This window comes from Erinaceus europaeus, chromosome 14 (assembly GCF_950295315.1).
Source record: "Erinaceus europaeus chromosome 14, mEriEur2.1, whole genome shotgun sequence".
In the NCBI taxonomy this organism is placed as follows: Eukaryota; Metazoa; Chordata; class Mammalia; order Eulipotyphla; family Erinaceidae; genus Erinaceus; species Erinaceus europaeus.
In genome coordinates, this window is record NC_080175.1 from 78196213 (window position 1) to 78213560 (window position 17348).

The 17348-nt window shown below is 37.2% G+C and overlaps 1 protein-coding gene across 13 annotated transcripts in view; it reads left to right on the forward strand.

The window, feature by feature from the left end:
- The window catches only part of ATP11B (ATPase phospholipid transporting 11B (putative)), a 100707-nt gene extending 83643 nt beyond the window's left edge, over positions 1 to 17064 (forward strand). For 2 of the 13 annotated variants that reach the window (XM_060172027.1, XM_060172034.1), the window contains 3 exons: positions 8118 to 8251; positions 8700 to 8736; positions 13542 to 17064. In XM_060172027.1, the coding sequence (XP_060028010.1) occupies positions 8118 to 8251; positions 8700 to 8736; positions 13542 to 13634 (264 nt within the window). In that variant the 3' untranslated portion in view covers positions 13635 to 17064. Of the gene's footprint in view, positions 1 to 576; positions 703 to 2418; positions 3189 to 8117; positions 8252 to 8699; positions 8737 to 13541 lie in introns of those variants that run through there. The other 11 variants (XM_060172031.1, XM_060172029.1, XR_009544747.1 and 8 more) reach the window with 10 other exon arrangements.
- Positions 17065 to 17348: the final 284 nt, after the last annotated feature.

A 17348-nucleotide genomic window follows, 5' to 3' on the forward strand; every position in this document is an offset into this window, starting at 1 on the left:
AGCTGAGCCATGCTCTGGTAAAAAAAAAAAAAAAAAAGTACAAATTAGTTAATAGTCACTAAAATGTATATTTCAAATTAAGGGTCAAATTGATTTTGTTGAATAATGTCAATAAAATGACAGTATGTTTTTAATCTAGCTATTAAAACATTAACTTTGTTGAACAGATCAAGCCAAGCCCTGCTTACACACAGCTGAACACTTGAAAAGCTTTACTATGGCCCTTTGATTTGGCTGAAGTACAGAGAAGTCTAGGAAGGATCTCAGAGAAGTGCAAAGTGAGACATACCTTTGTCCAAAAAAGAACACTAAATCTGGTGGCAAAGGAATTTGTCTAACAAGAGAAATTTAATTTTCATTAAGGAAATCTGGCTTTAGCTTGTACAATGGAAAATCACAGCTTTATTTTGCTGCTTTCTTGTGTGTGCCCCTTAGTGGCTATTGGTGGCTCTCTTTTGTGGCCTTCATTTATGTCTCATAGGTTGTGGGCCTCAACTTGCTGGTTTGATCTAAATTTATGTACAGTGAGAGTAATGTTTTGTAATCTGAGACTTGTTGCTTTTTCTGTCCTTCCAGATGGAAGAAGATAAGGGTTCAGTCAGCTCAGCATATGAATTTGCTGAAAGCGAGCGCAGAGGGGAGGCCAGTAGGCACCTGCTAGCTGAGGCTTGCAGTCAGCAGGACAGTTCTTACGTGCACTAGGTAGTACTGCGCTGACCTTCCTATGGACTTACCCCCTACATTCTCATGCGTATGGCATGCTCCGGGAGAACTGGCATTTCAGTCTTTACATTACTAATCCATTCAGTGTTTCTCATATGTTTTCACTTACTTTTTTTTTTTCCTTTTTCTTTTCTGTGATCTTTCCATGTTTGTATGTCCATCCCTAAATATTTTGCTAGTCTTTTGGAGTTGTAGGGTTAAGTCATACTTTACCCCAGGTTCTATCCTAGAAGGACAGGGTATACTTCTTTGAAAATACATTAGTATTTTTCTAAAGTCAGCTTTCCTACCTGACATGTAGGTGTGTATCATGTCCCATATCTTAATGTAGTTAGACACAGAACTACATACTTAAGTCTACCTCTTGAGCTGAATGATCAAACAAAAGAATTCTTAGATTTGCTATGGAATCATTTCTTAAATACTTAGCAGTCTCTTAGTTCTTTTCGTGGCTATATTTTTATAATAAAAAGTGTAAGTTAATGTGGTCTTGATTCACCCCTCTCTTAGGAATAAACCCTAAGGCCCAACTGAGACATGCAGGATATTTAGATTTAGTGGTAATTATGAATAAAAATTCTTACCACTAATATATATGGTCTTTTAAACTGCCTTTTTTTAATGTAGTAACTACCAGTAGAGAAGGTGCTATTATTTCATCTAGGATAAACTCTAGATGACAAGACTTTAATATAAAGCTACCTGAGGGCAGGAGTAGATAGCATAATGGTTATGTAAAGAAACTCTCATTGCCTGAGGCTCCAGAGTCCCAGGTTCAATCCCCCCATCACCATAAGCCAGAGCTAAGTAGTGCTCTGATAAAAATGAATAATGAATTAATTAATCTACTTAAATTATAAATCCTTTATATTTACTATAAGTCAGAATATGAAACAGGTATAATAATTTCAACAATGTGCCTTATTCTAGAAGACTTTTTTTTATTAGATTTCCTTTAGTGAATTGCCCTAAATGGAAAGTGCTGAAGATTAACCAACTCTCAGTTGCTTTTAGTATTAATTGAGAAAATTCAAAAGAGGTTTGAATTTTTATTTTGTTTTGGGACACTTCATATGATTATAACATTTATGTGTTTTCTTTTAAATATGGAAAGACTTTTTAGATTTTAGTCCCTGATTGAACTGGAAGTTAAGCTAAAAAAAAACTTACTAGGTGAAAAAGGGAAACTTACCAGTATTTATGATATGCCTTTCATAGTCCACAACGAAGATAGTCCACTTGCGACTTGAGTACATGAAAACAGTATAGTGATACCCCCTTTGATAAAACCCAAAAGTTCACTTTTAGATAAGACATGAATCTGATGCTGCACTTAGAGTGTACAGTGCAGTTGAAAATTGATTCTTTGAATGTTCTTGTTAAATGTCTGGGTCCTTAGTAAGACTGACTTTACAAAAGAGATATATGTTCTCACCATTCTGATTTGGTCTGCTTCCCTATAAACAGAAAGTTGGAAGAGTGCTTACCATGAACATGATCTCACTAAACTACTGGGGCTGTTTTACCCTAATCTGTAATATTTTCCTGCTTATCACTAAATTTTAATTGGTTGTATGAAATATATTGTGAATGGTTTTTTTATCATATATGCTTTTGGCATGTTTTTTTGCGATAGAGCTCACTTTAAAAATAATCACACAATTTCTTTTGTCTATTTTTGTCTTTAAATGACAGTTGTTTCTTTAATCAAAAATGTATCAAGGTCCAGAAGATTGCACAGTGCTCTGGGTTTTACTTTTTTTTCTCTTTTTCTTTTCTTCTTCTTCTTTTTTTTTTTTTTTTTCAAATCTCCTGAGCCATAAATGTCGCCATGGGCTGTGTTCTTTCCTATAGTCTTCATTTACTGACACCTGATTTTGCCACTTGCCTCTGGAGTCCTGGCTGTGCTCTTTTTGCCCTATGGAATTCCAGCTGTATATTAGCAGTGACAGAGATATTGGAAACTACAAAGACTGACTCTTCTCATTGTGGGCCAGAGTGCTTATGTTCCAGACCTGAAACCTGCCTTCAGCTACAACAACAAAACAAAACAAAAAAGAATTTTTTTAAATAGAGTTTAAAATTGGAGAAATAGCATCATGGTTATGCAAACAGACTTCCATACATGAGGCTCCAAAGTTACAGGTTCAATCCCCTGCACCAGGATAAGCCAGAGTTAAGCAGTGCTCTGAGGAAAAAAAAAAAAAGTATTAAACAGAACTCAACCCACTACTAGTCATCATCATCTATGACAAAGATGCTTAGAGCTACTGTCTCAATTAATAGTGAACTACAAAAGGAACTGAAAATCTGAATGATTTGTTTCATTATTCCTCACCTTTCCAAAAGACTTCTCATACCCAGTAAATATGCCATTTTATAAAAGCCAATGCTCTTTTCAAATCTGTGCTGAATAACTTTTTCATCTGGAGATTGAAGTGAACAAAAACTAGTATTGATATCATCTTTACCAGTTCCCCTGAGACAGGATGTACATACTTGATACTCAGAAACCTGAACTCTTAGCATCAACTGGGTCATGCATCCAGTCAGTGTTTATTTTGATTTATTCTCTCCATTAAAATTGTGGATTTTATCATTTCTTCATAGACACAAAGACACTAATACTCTTCTTCACCTGAACTATAAGTTGAGTTATGTACTGTTGTTTGTATATTCCCTTTAACGGACCTCAGTCTTTTTGAAAAGAAGAATATGCCAAATTATTAAAAATAAGCTTATCTAATAAATGTAATTTTATTGCATCTCATTTTCATAGTTGAATTAGAGAAACATATTTCCTCTCTGAAGATCATTGAAAGATAAATGTGGAGGCATTTACCTGTTTTAACTATCTCCAAATTGTATCTCTAAGAGAGAAGGGAGTTTAGCAACGTGAATATGAACCTGAGACATGTTTTGGAGAAAGTCCTGGAGTAACTCATCACTAAATAGCCACCCCCTTGCAATTCTGAAGAATCAGACAAAGCTACTACTTGTTCCAGGTGTTTTATCACTCTTAAATTGAGAAACTAGTCATAGCTGATGGTTTTTGATTGCATACTAAGAAGAAAAATATTGCCTTAAGCATAGATCTTTTCCCCCCCGTGATTATGGTTTGACCTATGTCCAGCTGTCTCCCCAAAGTACTCACTGTGACTATCAAGTATATAAAACAACTTTAAGGACAAAAGAACTAATGTGGTTTAATAGTTCTATAATTCTTATCTAAACATATTTTTAACTTGGACTTTCTCCTTTTTTTAAGGTATTTTTAATTTATTTAATTTGATAAGATAGAAATTGAGAAGAAAGGAGGAGATAGAGAAGGAAAGAGACATCTGAAACACTGCAAAAGCTTCCCCTGTAGGTGGGGACCCGTGTCTTGAATTCGGGTCCCTGCACATGGCAGTGAGTGTGCTCCACCAGGTGTGCCACCACCTGACCCTTCAACATTTTTTAAAATTTGACTTGTTACCTACAGTGTCTTAGTATTAACTTGAAATTTTAGCAACATGACAATTTTCTTATATAATAACTAAAAATATTTTGTAGGAAAAACTTCTAAAAGCCCCCTACCTGCTGAATTTGACTGGCTTAAAAAAAAAAAACCTTCTAAATGTTTATCACCATTGATACTAAAATAATGGAATGTCTTGCAAGTTGAGATTGCATAATGGTTGTGCAAATTGGTTTTAAATGCCTGAGGCTCTGAGGTCCCATGTTTGATCCCCGCTACCTCCAGTTAAAAATATATATTATTTTATTTTTTAACTAAAACATTCTTCAGCTTTAGTTTCCGGTGGTTCAATCCCCTAGTCCCCAACTGCAGGTAGGAAGCTTCACAAACTGTATAGCAGGCTACAGGTGTCTTTCTTCCTCTTTCCCCCTTTCTTTGTCATAAAATAAGTATTGTTTGGCCGTTCTTTCTTTCAAGTTCTAAGCTCTGTGGTCAGGCCCGGGAAGCACAGGTGGGAGAGAATTAACCTTACCAATAAATCAAAATTTATGGTAAAGTTTGTTCTTGGTGCCACCCGATAACAGCTCACTCCCATTTTCTTTTCTTTTTTTTTTCCTTTTCTAATATTGCCCCCCCCAATCCAGGGAATGGATGAACTCTGAATGAGTGAAATGAGATTCAAATAGTCCACCACACCATCTCCTGCCGTGAGAGTGGCAGCTGTGGCTGTTAGTGCTCTGGCTGTGCTCCCAGTTGCTGAATATGAGATCAAAGATGAGTCTATGGGAAGTGGTGCAGTTTAGAGGCTCACTCCGAGCAGTACAGTGTTTCCTATAGTTAACTTCACACAAACACAGATAAGCAAAAGGACTCAACATTTTCAAGGCAGCTGGAGATAGGGAGAAAAAGGAACTATCTTTTGCTTACGTCACTAAGGTTTACCGACAAGTCCTTTCTTTGTGATATGTTTGACATTCCAAGATGTAAACTGTCTGTTAAACAGTGTAAACTGTCTGTTGGGTGACCTGTGTTTTAATGCCTGCTGTTGGGTTTTAAAGTGAAAGTCAGGTCCATAACTAAGTGGGTTCTACACATCAGTCGGCACTCAAACACGACAGCACCTGTTGTTAAATGAAGGCGTGAGCTCAGGCGCTCTGGGGTTTCTGGCCTCCTTCAGTATTGTCCCAAATAATAGTGGTGAAGGGCCAGTTTGTTGTTTTCTTGCATTATTCTGTTAAATTCCGCTTCATCTTGGAGCAGTACATTTTTAGCTACACTAAAAACTACTAGGAAAATGAAATTTAAAACGTATATAAAATAAACTCCCACTTTAAAATTATCGTTAAATTCAACAGTTACAAAAAGTCTTCTGCTGAATTGCCATAAGCATCTTTAAATCTCTCATCGGCCAGTAAGTGTTTTCAGATCAACACTGAGCCTGGGATTATAATTTAAGTCATACCGTAGCCTTTTTGCAAGAAAGGCTTAACAACCTCTTAAGATAAACATGTGTTGCGTACTTATCATACTTTTCTACCCAAACACAACTACTCATCCTCTTTGCTCAGCCTGGAATGCTCTTTCTCATTCATTCCCAGCTCTTGAAATCCCATCCATCTTCAAGATGTATTTCAAATGTTTTTTTTTTCATTGACTCCTTTACACCCTCCCATTGATACCAGCAAACAGATGGATTTTGAATTTTTCCTTCTCTCTCTCTTGCAATTTGTGCTTTGCCTCAAACCCTAATTTTTTAATAAGATGGTCCATGAGAAGCATCGTACATAGTAAGCACGTAACTGCCATTATTATTTGTTCTTGATTCACCTCCCACCTTTTTCTTTCCTATTGACTAAATTGAGAGTAGGCCCCAGCACAGTCGCTTTAAATAAGTGTAAATTGAACTTAAGTGCTTGTAAGTCAGGTGACATAAAGAAGCAGTGGAGTGGAATCCAGAGAGAAAGATCAGTGATTGTCAGTGTGGCGAGGGAGGTCTCATGGATGATAGTATTTAACGGAGCCCTGACGCAGGATATCAGCATTCCGCTTCTAGTTTGTGACCTGCCCTGACACTTGTCTGCTGGGCAGCTTAGCTGTGAGGAGACTGCACCAGAACATCGCATAGTAGAACAGGAAAGGTAGCCTGAGGTCAAATTATACAGGACTTGAAAGGCTTCCTTCAAGTGTTGTGCTTTCTCTTTTGAGGATGTAGAAGTCTTAAGAGCTCAGTACCTATAGAGGGTGCTTTTGAAATGGAAACCCAAAATCCAGGAACGCAAAGAGGAAACTCGGAAATTGATGAAATCCTACTACCTAAGCAATCATCTCCTAACCTGTTTCTCAGAATGTGAATGTTGCTTAATGTTTCCTGAAAGGAAGAGTTTACCAGAAAAAAAAAAAAAAAAAAAACCAGGTTTAAGAACTTCATTAGATCTAGTTCTCCTTGAGCCTCATACAGAACAGCATATGCTTTGCATACATGGCGCTCTGGCATCAGATTCTACCACCCATGTTTTTAAAAATATCTGTTTAGAAATTCACTGAATTAGTGTTTCCCCAGTAGAACTAGCCTCAGAACTTTTTTTCATGAAATGTCTCTAGACATGTCACAAAATAATTTAAGAAACAGTAGCATAAACAGCCCTAAGCAAAGAGCCTTGCGAAGCAGGAGAACAGGTAGAGCAAGGTGTTTCTCAGGGCTTAGCAGGTTCCAGGACAGAAACGCAGACTAGCAGTTGCTGATGGGGGCCACTCATGCTGTGCCCAGCAGAATTGCGCCCAGCAGGGCCTCACCAGTCACTTAGGTTCAGAGTTCCAGGTTATTTGTGTCCCATCACATCTGTGTCTTTGTCAGTTGTGAACATCTCCACAGCGTCCCCTGTGGCCATCCTACACCCTACACCTGGTGATTCCCAACCTTGGTGGGTTAAAACACTAATTAATGTGTTTTACTATCCTCCCTCTGTGCTTTTGAAATTTTTGTCATGCAGTGTGTTACGTATATAAAGCAAAATGAATAAAAATGTCTATTTAAAACGACAGCCCTTGAAAATTTTAGGGAGTACCCTTGACTATACCAGTACCAGGGTTGGGAGTCATTGAACTATGTGGTCACCCTGTTGCTTTTCTCACATTCTAACATAATGAAAGTTATTAATAGAATGGCTTTAAGTTTTCTTGGTAGGTTGTAATGTGTGAATCGGCGTAAATCTTGCATTTTATCAGAAAGTTAATTCTATCTTAAACCATAATAGTACTACATAATGACCTGATTATTAATAGCTTAATATATGCACCACCAGTTAATTTTTTTAAAAAAATAAGTCAACGGTAGACATTGTTGGCACTTACTAGTTACCTGCCAATGAAAGGCAGATGATACTTCACTCAAGGAGTCATATAGAGTGGCTGTATAAAGCTGCCAGAATATAGAACAGTGCTTAGAACCTGACACCTAGTAAGCACTTTAGCACTATCTGCTATTGTTGGAGACTGAGGTTAGCTCCTTTCTGATTATTACTTCCCAGGCTTCAAAATAGCTCACCGTACTTTCCTCAGCATTTTAAATTGAAATTCGGGAGCATTTCACCTAAACAAAAACTTGGAGGAGATTTAGAATTCATTAAGCTCTTTAATCTTTTTAACCATAACAAATTATTAGAATCGGACATTAAACGTAAAATCTTTTCAGATTTAAGATCCGGCTACTTGTTTTTATACAATTGCCTTACTGCATTTCTAAACTGGTGCAATGCCTTGTAGATGTCTTGGAGGATTATCCTATTACATTAAAGCTTTTTAATACATTTACTTATTATAGAAAATGTTTGCAAACATTACTTTTGATTTATAAGGCTTTTACTGTGATTTTTTTTTCAGTTATTTTTTTTGAAATTTATAACTAGTTTTTTTTCCCCCCCTTCAAATCCTCCAGCTTACTGAAACAAATTCAAGTGTCAAGTGCTTGGACTCCATGTGCTGTTTCTCAGAAGGAGAAACAGCGTGCACATCTGTTGGAAGAATGCTGGAACGAGTTATAGGAAGATGTAGTCCGACCCATGTCAGCAGGTGTGAAATTTCTCTAAGTAGCCTTTGCTGCAGATGAGTTTCCTCTAACCTGAAACAGGATCAACCGATCTGTAGATACTTAGTAAATCACCAGCTGGCTTTACAACTGGAGCAGGCAGTGTGCGACTCATTAGCACTCTGATAGGTTGCACTTTGTGGTTTTGGCAAAGGGGTTCTTTCCCTCCCAGAGGAAGAGAAAGCGCCTTTGAAATGACGTTTCATCTAAACAACAACAACAAAAATTTGATTTTGCAGTCTTTCTAAAAATGTGCTGGATAGGATAACTTAAGTGTATATGTTACTCTTATTTGGTTTTGATGACTTTCTTTTTTTGAATATACTTATACTATTTTGTTTCTTTTTTGCTTTTTGTGTTTTATAAATAATCTATACATAATAGTAAAATCGAAAACCATTTGGCTTATTTATTCCTTCAGTATTTTTCTAGCCAGTCATTTGAGACTGAGGGATTTCTAAATAGAAAGGTTTGTATCTCTGCTCTTTTACTCTGCCTCTGTAATGAGATTTAAAAGTAAGCCATGGCTTTTAAATTTTTGCTTGCTATTTATGGTCTGTTTAAAAGTTAAAACAAGCTTTTAAAGCCGTGATCAGAAGAATCAGCATTTTTGTCTCATTCCAGACCTGCTTCTTGAAACAGATTTATCATAGGACTCAGCTTTTGTGAATAATAGCAAAATACTTATACACACACACACACACATATATGGCACAAATTTATTTCAAAGTGAAATCATACATTTCTCCCAGGAGGCATTATTATTTAAGGGGTGGGGTATTAAGAAGTAGAGATACGGGAGTTGGGCAGTAGTGCAACAGGTTATCCGCAAGTGGCGCAAAGCACAAGGATCGGCTTAAGGATCCTGGTTCGAGCCCCCGGCTCCCCACCTGCAGGGGAGTCACTTCACAGGCAGTGAAGCAGGTCTGCAGGTGTCTCTCTTTCACTCCCCATCTCTATCTTCCCCTCCTCTCTCCATTTCTCTCTATCCTGTCCAACAATGACAACAACAATAATAACTGCAACAACAATGAAAAACAAGGGTAACAAAAGGGAAAATAAATATATAAAAAATTTTAAAAAAAGAAGTGAGATACTTTCCCCCCGACTTTTACATTCTTCAAGTGGCTATCATCTGCCTAAAATCAAACAACAGTGCTTTTTCTGCTGCATGTGCAAAGTCCCAGGTGGCTGGAGGTGAGCTCCCAGTTCCAGAGTGCTATGTGAACGCATCACTTTCTGCAAGTGCCATAGCTCAGGAAAGTTTGGAAAATATCCCAGAAGTAGGGAATAATGAAAGAAATACTACTTGGGGGTGGGGGGGTGCAAAGATTCGGATTCTAGTCCTCGGTTCCCCACCAGCAGGGGGGTCACTTCACAAGTTATGAAGCAGGTCTGCAGTGTTTTTCTCTCCCACTGTTTTCCCCTCCACTCTCAATTTCTCTCTGTCCTATCCAACAGCAGCAGCAACAGCAACAATAACAGTGGCAAAAAAAAAAAAATTTTTGAGCTAGGTGGCGCCCCAACAAAGTGTACATATCACCGTGCACAAGGACCCAGGTTCAAGCCCCTGGTCCCCATCTGCAGTGGAGAAGCTTCAAGAGTGGTGAAGTAGGACTGCAGGTCTTTCTCCCTCTCTGTCTCCCCTCCCTCACAGTTTCTCTCTCTTCTATCAAATAAAATAAAGTTAAAAAAATTAATACATCTCAACACTTGGTTAACTTTGTGTTTTAGAAATAGAGAATATGACACCAGGCTTGTATCATAAATGTCAGATAACTTTTTTCATTTTTTTATTTATTTAAAAAAGGAGACATTAACAAAACCATAGGATAAGAGGGGTACAACTCCGCACAATTCCCACCACCAGATCTCCATATCCCCTCCCCTCCCCTGATAGCTTTCCTATTCTTTATCCCAAGGTCATTGTGGGATGCAGAAGGTGGAAGGTGTCAGATAACTTTTTATTAGTCTCGTGTAAGTTCCAGTTTTGCCTTTAGTCATAACCATGCCTTTCTGGTACAGTCACATTTACTAATAAGGTTCTTTGTCCCTTCTGAGTCTGCCTCAGGAATCCCAGGGTTAGCATACCATATTCTGTTCTTTAATGAGACTTTTTTATATTTACTGATTTTTTTTGGATAGAGATAGCCAGAAATTTAGAGAAAGGGGTAGGTAGATAGGGGAGAGAGAAAGAGACACCTGCAGCCCTGCTTCACTGCTTGGGAAGCTTCCTCCTGCAGGTGGGGACTGGGGGCTTGAACCCTAGTTCTTGTGCACTATAACTGGTGAGCCACCACCTGGCCCTTTATTTTTCTAATGTTTAATATCTTCTCTGACAAACTGTAAATGCCTTTCCCATGTCTGTCCAACATCTCAGGTTACATTTTGGTTACTACTGTTATCTCCTTGGTTTTTTTCTTCAAATTAATAATCTAATCACCTTTTTCCTAGTAGATACAATACACAAAACCACTTGGTGCTTTTCAGAGGGCTTTATGAAAATTACCATAGATACATTAAAACTATACTGAGATACTGAAAGTAGTTTTGATATGTAGAGTTTTACTATTTTTAAAATATAATTAGCAAAATGTGTTTGACTTTTTTTGGGGGGGGCACTTTCTGCATTTCTGTTGGATTGTTGGTCAGGGGGCATTTTTGCATGGAAAAATACATCATGACTTTTCTGACAGCCCAGTGTTTCATGTCTAATTGAAAAGACAAGGCAAGACTGATAGCCTCTATGACAAGATGTAGAAGTCCTTGCATATTTGCCCCTTTAATACATTAAACATAAAAAGTTACAGACATCACTTAAAAGACAGATGTCTCTGATGAATAAACTTTTATAGTCCCCAGTAGCTTATATTTTATTACCTGATGTCACCAAAAGTATTATGCCGTTTTGTAAGCTCGGTTTCAAAGGTAGAACCATGATGCTTATAAAGGCTGTGCCATGGTGTTATATGGTACCTTAAAGGGCTGTACTTAAGCAATAAATGATTTTCTGTATGTATTTTACCAATAGTTACCTTATCCCAATCAAAACTGTCTTCTAAAGACAAAAGTTAATAATTTAGGGAGTCGGGCTGTAGCGCAGCGGGTTAAGCGCAGGTGGCGCAAAGCACAAGGACCGGCATAAGGATCCCGGTTTGAACCCCGGCTCCCCACCTGCAGGGGAGTCGCTTCACAAGCGGTGAAGCAGGTCTGCAGGTGTCTATCTTTCTCTCCTCCTCTCTGTCTTCCCCTCCTCTCTCCATTTCTCTCTGTCCTATCCAACAACGACAACAACAATAATAACTACAACAATAAAACAACAAGGGCAACAAAAGGGAATAAATAAATAAAATAAATATTTTTTAAAAAGTGTTAAAAAAGTTAATAATTTATATAGCTCAGGTGTTTAATGTTCTGTCATGTTATCTTTTCACATGAGCGCATGTAAGTCCTTTGAAAAGTCTGAAAGTGGAGTGGGGGAGATAGCATAGTGGTTATTGCAAAAAGGCATTCAAGTCCCAGGTTCAGTCCCCCATGCCACTATAAACCAGAGCTGAGTTGTGCTCTTGTCTCTCTCTCTCTTTGTGTATCTTCCTCTCTCTCTCATTAAAATAAAACAAATAAAATTTCTTTAACAAAAAGAAGATTGAAAGCAAAAGAATCCTAAATAAGATTCTTCCTTATAAGCAATGGTTAGAAAAGAGGAAAAAGTAATATAAAATATTAGCACAGGCAAGTTGACTCTAGATTACTGGGATGTGGGTAGTTAATTTTTGTCACAAGTGTCTGACTAAACTTTTTTTTTTTAAGGTGGCGGTAGATAGCATAATGGTTATGCAGCCAGACTCTCATACCTGAGGCTTTGAAGTCGCAGGTTTAATCCCCTGCACCACCAGAAGCCAGAGCTGAGCAGTTCTCTGGTTAAAAAAAAAAAAAAAAAAAAAAAAAAACTTTCATAAAAACTTTCATAAATACTTTTATTTTGGCACATTTTGTTGGTTACAATGCTGAAGCACCTGGGCTCAAGCCCCAGTCCCCACCTGCAGGGGAAAAGCTTCGCAAGTGGTGAAGCAGGGCTGCAGGCGCCTCTCTGGCTCTTTCCCTCTTTGTCTCCCCCCTTCCTCTCAACTTTTGGCTGTCTCTGTCAGCAAATAAATAAAGATAATAAAGAAATTTTAAATACTTTTATTTTACAAATACTTGGTGTCTTGTTCTAGAAGCTACCCAGAAAATAGTGACTAAGTCTCTCAAACTAAGACTGACAATATTTACATTTTCTGGAAACCATTACAATTAGAGAGCCGCTGGTGTAGTCATTGACTTGCCCTCCTTTTTCCAACTTTGTGAAATTTCTAGATCTGAAGCTTCATTATAATGTTACTCATCTAATTTATTTAACTTGAACAACAAATTTAGAGTCTCTAGGAAAAAGCCGGTATTTAATAAAAGGGAATTTGGGCCATTGTAAATGCTAGTTTATTCTCCTAAATCTTTGTTTCAGGAAAGTGAGAATCTATAACATAAGATGTCTTGCTCTGTATTTTTAGCTTTCAGTCCCCTTTGACTTGGTAATTCTAGTAGTATCCTTGGACAGTAAGTGTGGTGGGCTGTTTTTGCTCTTAATGTTAGCTTAAATTAATATAGTTGCAAATGAAGTATCATACGATGAATTTGTTATGGCTTTACCATTCAGACAGTAGTTAACTTTTCAGGTCAGTAGCATTATTTGTTCTTAGATACCTGAAAATGTCCCCCTAGTGGCTTACAGGTCACTTCCTTAGCTAAACTCTTTAGGATTTACATCTGAAAAAAAAAAATCATGTAATATAAACATATTACTGTTTCATCCCTAAAGCTTTTGGTAAGTAGCGTTTCTGTTTGATTGCTTCTGTAATGTCAAATACAGCCTCGCTGCTTTCAGTAAAGCTAATGTACACAACTCTTCATAACACTTTCTAATTGAATTGAGGTGTATATCTCATGCTTATTTTACTACTGATAGAAATCGTTTTAATACTAATGAATGTTCGAATTTTGAGTAATATTTTTGTAAGATGACAGAGCATTTTCCCAAATTTGTACATGTGTAATGTAAATAGAGCCTTTGGTCAGACAGTACTACAATGGAAAACTAGCATTTAAAAGGGAATCAGTCAGTGATTCTGTTAAAACTCAAATTGCATTTCGGCCCTAAGTTTTAGCGTAAGATTCTTTTATTTTCTTAGTTAAACATAGGTCCTGGTGAGCCAAACTTTTCTCTTATTGTTACTTTAGATCATGGAGTGCAGCGGATCCTTTCTATACCAACGACAGGAGCATCTTGACTCTCTCCACAATGGACTCATCCACTTGTTAAAGGGGCAGTAGTGCTTTGTGGGAGCCATTTCAACTCCATCCCTAGAATTCAGTGTGATCATCCTGGTAATGGCCACACTAGCTCTGCAGAATTACTTTCTGAACCCACTCAGAGTCATACTGCAAACAAACAAAAAGCATTAATGTAAACCCCCTAATTTAAATTTGAACACGTTAAAAGTTCTGAGTAAAGAAACATTTCCCATCTCTTTGTCTGGGCTGTCCCTTGTGCTTAGGGGACTTCCAGTGGCATTTCAGCCTCTCCTTTAAGGCCATTATATTTTAATATTGAGATAGAAAAGAGAGGTGATTCCTAGTTAATTGTATTTTTTAGTAGTAGCTTGGTTATTGAAACTTCTATTTAAATCTGCTTCTGTAAATTATGCTTAAAAGTTTGCCTTGAAAACTCTATTTTTTTATTAGAGTTATATTTGAAGTTTTCATGGGAAAAGTTAATGTGAATAGTACAGAACTCTGGGCCCTAGGTGAGCCACCTCGTTAATTCATTAGTGCTTTCTGATTTCACAGAGCATATAGGAGAATGCACTTCCAGCCACTATTTACTGCCTATGGGGAGTAAATATATACTGACATCAGACTTCTCCAAATGTCCTGTAACAAAGCTAACCATGTACATGCAAAGGTTTTACCCTATCTTACATGTAAATCAGGAATGAAGTCCATTCAAGTTTCAAACTAATGTTTACTAATATTTTTGTAACAGATATGAAGACTCTGTCCTGGGGACATTAGATGCTATTAGCATATTGTTATTTAACGTGTTTATCATTGGATGTTTTGCATGCTTTAATCTGGTCAATATATTTAAATTTGCCTTACTTTTTTTTTCCTATCTGAAGGCTGTGTTTATAGTATTTTGACACTGTTGTGAAGTTCAACAATATCAATAAACAAGTTTGGACAGTATTTAAATATTGCAAATACTTTTAATTATACAAATCAGGTTATTATGTTAATTAAATCATTAAAAATAATCTTTCTGCATCTGTCTTAAGATTGTTCTTGCCTCTCAGTAAGCTACAGCTTAGAATAAAGACTCTCATATAAGAATCCTGTTGTTTTTGAGTTAGTATGTGTTATCTAAGCCATGGCAGAGTGCTCCAATAAAATAAAATCTGTCCAGTGTTCCATTATGAGGCATCCAGGCAGGGCTATGGAATGGAAACGAAACCGCTATTGCTGTAGTCTGTGCCATAATCACAGCAACAGGTCAGTATTCGAGCAGTGACTGATCAGCTCCATGTTGCTGTAAGTACTGTTCCCTTCAGCACTTCATCTCCATCCTGAAAAGTTAGGTAGAACTAGAGCTGCCACTTGCTTTTACTTAAAAAAAATTACTGACTCAAGAGCTTTTTGCCTACCTCTAAGCATATAGTAGGTATATTAAAAAAAAAAAAAAATTGGAAGTGGTTAAATGACGTTTTGCCAGATTTCTTCATGTAATTAATTCCTTTTTCAATCTTCCATGTTCTTCCTGGCTCATAAATCCAGGACTTCTAATTGGGCTGAGAGGGAAAGAATGCTAGGGTCAGTAATTAAGATTTGATCTGTGTTCTCTGGTAACTATTTTCTTGCTATTATTTCAATCTAAACATAAAGTTTCATAAGTAGCGATTCTTTAACTTCTACATTCCAAAAATTGTTACTCTGGAAATACATTATAAGGATAATAAAAGGTACTATTTCCCACCCACAGGTTAATGTTTCAAAAGAGGGAATTATTGCAAAAAAAAAAAAAAAAGAAAGAAAGAAAACTATTCAGTAGTTCAGTGAATAATGTGGAATTTTGCTTTTCCTTAGTCTGTCTTATAAAATGTATACACAATAAAAAGGCATTCAGTAGGCCTGCATTACATCTTTACCTTCCAGTGCTTACTTGTCATCAGCTAAGCTGACCAGTGACAGTACAAACGGACCGCAGGACCACCAGGCGCTCTTTGACCAGCAGCCGCAGAGTAGGAGGTCACCTGATCTTTATGGTGCTTAAGGTACGACTGGTATAGAAGGATTTCTTTGCATTCACCGTGTGAAGTTATTCAAGAACTTTATATATTTTGTTGAAAAAAGAAAAAAGGAAAGAAAGACTGGCATCTGCTGATATGCTGTCCTCCTTTGTGGTTCAAAATCTATTCAAGTCAAAGAAGATTATCTTGTAAGAAAAGATTCCTGTTTATTTTAAAAAGCAACAGTGTTGTCTACATTCCTTCAATAGCTTTCTACTGTTGACACTCATATCGTAAAGCTGTTACTACCTAACCAGGAATCAGTTTCCCCTTTGCCTAATTTTTTAAAATTATTTGACAAGTCCGATGTTGATGAACTGACTTCTTATCTGCCAAGTCCAAAGTAAGATGCTCCCTGTGTTTCCCTTAGTCAGTGTTTTCTCGGGTCTGTTTGCTTGCCTTTGCTTTGTCTGAAAGCTGTAGCCCTAGGGGTAGGAGCAAGCACCAAGTCTGTTTCCAGAATTGCCTGTCAGCTGTTGAGGTGACTCAGCACCTTGCCTCAGCTCTGCAGGCATTAAGCTCACCTGAGGAGCAGGAGCGTCAGGGCCAGAAGAACCTCCACAAGTCTGGCCCGTACTCTGCTTCGGTTTTGTTTTTGTTTGGTTCACTGCTGTTATTACTGTTTTGGGGGGAGGAAGGGAGGAAATTGTACAGTCTGAATTTGTTAACTAACCTCTTCTTGGGTCTTAATTCTCATGATTTCCAAACATTTTCCAGATCTGTCCCGTTTAATCCTCTGTCCCGTTTAATCCTCAAACAGGCAATTAAGCAGAAGCAGTTCACCTTATTAGGAAATAACTCATACTCAGCCAATCCCTTCTGCTACGTAATTATGAAACTGGATTTATGTGGGAAACCTGAGCCACTCCTGACAGACAGGAGTCAAGGTCACAAAAAAAAAAAAATCATAGGTAGCACTAAACATTTTTAAAATACGCTACTTTTATTGGGGAATGAAGAAAATCATATTTCAGTTTCCCTCCTAAGACTAATTTGTGGTACAAACAAGCTGGCATTAGTAAAAACACCAAAGAGTTATGAAAAATGTTTTATTAATTTTGGTCCCACTTTATATTCATTTTGTTTCTTTCTTGAAATGAGTTATTTTCATATAAATAGAACATGACTAAAGTGTTAGTTTGGATAACTTGAATGGTTTCCTACAAAATGAGATTATAACTAATGATGTCTTTGTAATAATGATTTGTTAGATTTTTAAGAAGCATTAGTAACTGGAAGTACTGTAGCAACACTTAAATTTCTGAACTTCACACATGTGAAGTGGCTGTCTAATACAAGCCTTTACAAATTCTCTGCTTTGTGAGTCAATGTAATATATTTACTGTACAGCTCTTGGTAATTTTTTTAAAGTTTCTGGAAAATAAATATATCAAATAAAAATTCCTATGTAATTAAAATCTTTTTTTTTCATTATTTAAGCATATCGGCATCTTCTATCACAACTAGCCCTACTAAATGTATTTCAGGTTAACTAGACCCCTGGCCTAGCCCCTTGTATGGTGCAGAAATACCATGATGCCTCTCGCTCACTAGTGCCACCCAGGCCGGGGAGATAGAAACTGCACATGGGCTACAACAGCAGTCCTGCCAATCAGCATTTCCCCCAGTGAAGTGATTTTCAAACAACAAAAACTAAAAGAAAATCAGTATATAGTACTCAAGAACTAAGGGACAACAACAT